The following is a 4,800-nucleotide window of genomic DNA, read 5'->3' as shown; positions in this document are numbered from 1 at the left end:
TTTGCTGGTTAATTTTGGCTTTGAACAAACTGTCAGTAATTACGAGTACTCTCAGATCTGTACTTATTGCCTTTTTTATGGGGATGTATAAGTACCCCCAGTCCATTCTGTGTTTTAGTTACTTGTTTTTGTGTATGCATTTATCTGATGAATTATGTCCCTTTGAACGCAGGTTAATAGTTTGTTTAAATATTGTACTGTTACAACCACTTCCTAGGTAAGGAAAGGGTTTGGCGACCGCTAACAACATGAAACTGTTTAAACGCTCCACATTCTGTATGTGCCTTTCCCAAGTCAGGAACCAGTCATTCTGTAGCGTTTGTTTTTTATACATAATTATGTCATTTCGGGGCCTTATATAGCTGACTTTGCAGTATGGGTTTTACTCATTGTTGTAGGCAATACTGCGACCTATAGTAATTAGTTTCTTGTTATTTAGTAACTTGTGGAGACTTGTCTCATTAGCAATCATACTACATCTTATTTTTAAAGTCAAGTACGTATTCTCTTATAATGACGATTTTTAAAGTCTTTTTGAAAGTTATAAAGTAACAAAACATGTTTACCATCGATTTACTTTTATCAGAAAGATTTTTTTGTGGGTTATTCCTGATGTCTCTCTTGTTTAAATTTTGAATTTCAACATTGTTTTCTACTTAAATAGACGAACCACGTGCGATTCAAACATGCAACCTTCTCAATCAAAGGTCCGAATAAAACTTGCGTGAAAACTCATTCAAATGAGTTTAATTATCGACTTGCACGCTCAAAATATATCAGCGATGTTTACCTTATTTTTGACGAAATCGAACCAAACTGACTGCTATTAATATTGTTTCTATGTTTCGCTTCTATAAATGTTTTGAAACAGAAAATCTCAAACAGTGCCTCTTCAATTGTTATCTGGACGATAAGTTTAATATTCTATAATTATATTATTTATTTATGTTTATTTCTGTCATGAGTGTTCTCGCATTTATTTTCACTGTACTCCTGCCATATATTGTTGTAATTCTAGCGGTCTTTTTAGCATTGCCATAAAGCGCGAAGTTTTGTTATCTACAAAACCAGGTTCAATCCACCATTTTTCTTAAAATAAAAAGTCAGGAATATGTCATTTGTTATCTAATAGCTCGTTTCTATGTATGTTGCATTGTCGTTTGTTTTTTGTTGCACTTCAGTGTTGCTGTAGTTTCGTTGTTTTCCTTTTAAAGTTGATGTATGTCCCTCGGTTTTAGTTTGTAACCCATATTTGTTTTTCTCTCAATTGATTTATGACTTATGAACAGCGGTAAATATATACTACTGTTACCTTCATTTACAAATCTTTATTAGTTTTGTTTCGCCTTTTCAATTCTGATTCTTTATTTGTTCCTCCCTTTTCTTCCCTATTTATTTCAAGTCTGATGGAGAGTTGTCTCATTGGCACTCACACCACATCTTCCTATATCTAATTTTATGCAGTGTGAAATATTTCTGAGATCCTAAGTCGGTTTAATTTTCGTCAATGTATTACGACAACTTTCTGTATATCAATAAACACGAAAGGGAATATTTGTTCGTTACACCATTCATATTTAGTGCGACAAATCTGAATAATAGTTGAATCAAATGACAATAGAAAAAGCTTATTGCTTGTTTATGATTCGTTATACTTAAGATACACTCCAATTTAAACAAAAAAACTGTATTCCTATTTTCAAGCTGAATAGTTTAGATTATTTAATGAGATGTGCGTTCTTTGTCATTTTCTGTAAAAGGCAATCAAATAGTAACAAGGTAATTATACAAAACAAGCTAAAAATGTGGTACATGAAGCGTTAACCACTTAGTGTGTAAAGAACAAAATTTTGTTTAATCATCAAATTTATCAGATAAGTGTACAAAGCCAGATCATTTTGTGTTATGTGAAGTGTTACAAAATATCATTGTAACAAATTGGCAATAGTTAATCTATGGTTCATTTAATACTCTAGTTCAAAATTTAATAAAAACTTTAATAGATATAATTAAATTTATTTAATTTTTTCAAGATTTGCATAAGATTAGCTACATGTATTTCTATGTAGAGTGTTCAAGTTAATTAGCAATTGATTGTAGTAGTTGAGTTTACAAACATATTTTCTTAAAACAGCAGTTTCAAGTAAAAGTGACCAAAGTCTATCACCCTAACCACCACTCTGAAGATAAAACGCAGTTATCCTTTACTTGCTGTTAGCGGATAATTGACCTAAATGCGAAAACTTAATGCGGTTAAGGTTTATCTAAGCAATGTTTTATAAAGCATGCTTACTACTGGAAAAAGTTAGCATCACACATTCTTATTTAACGTCATACAAGAATGCATCATTTCTTTCATTTACAACTAACAATTTATCCGTAGATGTGTCAAAATACAGAACCTGCGGTCTAATTAGTCCATCTTCATGTGATAAGAGTTCTCTGTAGCGTTTTCCATCAGCAGAGATAACAATAACGTTGTCGCTATTAGCTCCCGCTACAAACACGTTTCCATTGTTGTCTGCTGAGATACCAAGTGGAGTCTTCAAAACATTCGCATCACTAAATGTCCACAGTATTTTACCCTGGTAATCACAACAGGTTACACTGTCATCTCTATGAATTGTGTAGAAAAATCTGCTTTTGAATGCTGTGACGTAAGACGCGTAAGAAAGTGCGTCATTGGAACCAATAGTGGAAACTGATCCATCAAAACAACTAATCTTTCGTAGTCCTTCTTCCCTACCACAATAAATCAAATTTCCATCAAGGTATGCTACTCCGTCATTATCTTTCACTCCATCACTAAATGTGCTCACTTTTATTGTTTTCTCTCGTTTGTTTTTCTTTATGTTGATTACATTTATCGGTAATGATTTGCCAGAAGACACAGCAACACAATCATTTCCAATATATACTAGATCAAACGGATCATCAATATTTTTTATTTCGAAATCTAGTTGTCCGACAGAATTGAATACTGATAATTTGCTCTGTGTAAAACAGGAGAAAATCATCCTTCCACCAGGGAGCAAAGAACACCCTCGGACATTTTTCAATCCAGTATTGATATGTTTCTGTAATGTAAGAGTCAGGCTATCGATGTTTTTGGTAAAATGAGTTAAACTTGTCTGGGCTTGTCTATCTTTCTTTTTCTGGATTGACAAATTGCATGGATTAGAAATGACTTTCATTTCTACACACCTCTGAACACTGGCTGTGATTTGGTGTAAAGACAGTTGGTTAACAATGCATGATATATTAACTTGATTCATGTAGTCACTTTTGGTAATCGATTCGATAAATTGCCCCTTGACTGCAATATCCTTTTCTAAATTCTTCATGGCTAGAAATATTTGAAGTTCGGACGCATGTTGTTTAACAATTGTAAAGTTTTCTTGATATTCTGTGATCTCTTCTTCTTGATTTTTTAGAGTGGTCAACACCTTTTGTATTTTGCTGCTCTCTAATTGTTCAATCTCCATTAAGTTACGTATCAAATGACCTTGAACCTTATCAAGGTAATTATTTATATTGGTTTTTATTTCATTGATTTCATCTTTAATTTCCTTTTCTTGGTTTTTCAGTGATTCTAGATTGTTTTCCCGGTTATTAATAATCCGTTTAATATTATTAACAACTTCCAGTAGGGTTTGTTCGATTTCATGAAATGCATCTGAAGTTTTGACGTTTTTTGTGCACTCATTGATGTCGAATAAACTTTCACAATCGTTGTGATTTTTACATATTTTACAACAAGGGCAATCGTGTTTACTACAAAAAAGTTCGTATCTCTTATTATGTATTTTACAGTCCTGTACAATTCGAAGGACTTCTGTTGGCAATTTCTTGTATTCGACAGTATGGTGTTGTGTATCCTTGGAAAGACTGTGATTTTTCTTACATTCTCTACATAGTCCTGCCTTACATTCGGAACACCAGACTTCTGATGGTTTGATTATATGATGATTATAACAAACACCACAAAGACTCCACTTACTTGCCATGATCCTGCAATTTATATAAAAAAAAATATATGTTGCATATGTATCTACATAAATTAATACATTATCTTATCCAAACTGAAATCTGTCAAAGGCAGAAATCATACGTTTTAATAATTGAGAGGATACAAAGGAAAGTTGATCAAAAGAAAACATGTGAACTAATTTAAGATGATGGTATATGTTTTTGAGTGTGTTTTGATACAGAAAACCAATGAAACAAAAAAACGTACCTCAATTTTCATCTGGAATAAAACGGATAGTCACATGACTTAAACATTTGATCAGGTGATCTAACTCTTTACAATTAACATTCCTGAATACATACAATTTGGTGTTCGGAGATGTTTTGTTACGTTCTCACACACTGACTTATTCGAGCGTCACTAATGAGTCTTTTGTAGACGAAACGCGCGTCTGGCGTATATACGAAATTTAGTCCTGGTATCTATGATGAGTTTATTTATTAACTTCTTTTCAAATTTTTATCCTCAATTTATTATTTATATTGACATTATGTATGAATACATAATTAAGTATAAAACATTGAATGTGAGGTAAAAGTCAAGAAAAAGATATACCAAACAAACAAATTATTTTTTAAAAGTCTCATTATGACATTTATCAATTTGTTTAATATAGTAGTATACAAATATTTATCGATAAAAACCGCTAATCTTCAAAACTATCTAAAGGACCAACAGAAAAAGGAGAACATATCAAGACGGAAGACGTTAAAATTCATAAATATTTTTTTTGCTTACATTTTAATCCGACAATTGTAAAAAAAAAGATT

At 31.9% G+C, this 4,800-nt stretch overlaps 1 protein-coding gene across 1 annotated transcript; it reads right to left on the bottom strand.

Moving 5' to 3' along the window:
- Positions 1-2,044: 2,044 nt before the first annotated feature.
- On the bottom strand, positions 2,045-4,355 carry LOC134709294 (uncharacterized). Its single transcript, XM_063569463.1, has 2 exons — positions 4,238-4,355; positions 2,045-4,011 (listed from the first exon to the last, which is right to left on the bottom strand). Exon 2 carries the CDS (start codon positions 4,005-4,007, stop codon positions 2,322-2,324), a length of 1,686 nt encoding a protein of 561 aa, XP_063425533.1. The 5' UTR covers positions 4,008-4,011; positions 4,238-4,355; the 3' UTR covers positions 2,045-2,321.
- Positions 4,356-4,800: the final 445 nt, after the last annotated feature.

The sequence above is a fragment of the Mytilus trossulus genome, chromosome 1, assembly GCF_036588685.1.
Source record: "Mytilus trossulus isolate FHL-02 chromosome 1, PNRI_Mtr1.1.1.hap1, whole genome shotgun sequence".
Classification (NCBI taxonomy): domain Eukaryota; kingdom Metazoa; phylum Mollusca; class Bivalvia; order Mytilida; family Mytilidae; genus Mytilus; species Mytilus trossulus.
The sequence above is the reverse complement of the archived record's forward strand: the minus strand, read 5'-3'. Positions and strand labels throughout refer to the sequence as shown.

Excerpts from the sequence above, each read along its gene's own strand:
- LOC134709294 (XM_063569463.1), bottom strand. The coding sequence starts at position 4,007 with ATGGCAAGTAAGTGGAGTCTTTGTGGTGTTTGTTATAATCATCATATA.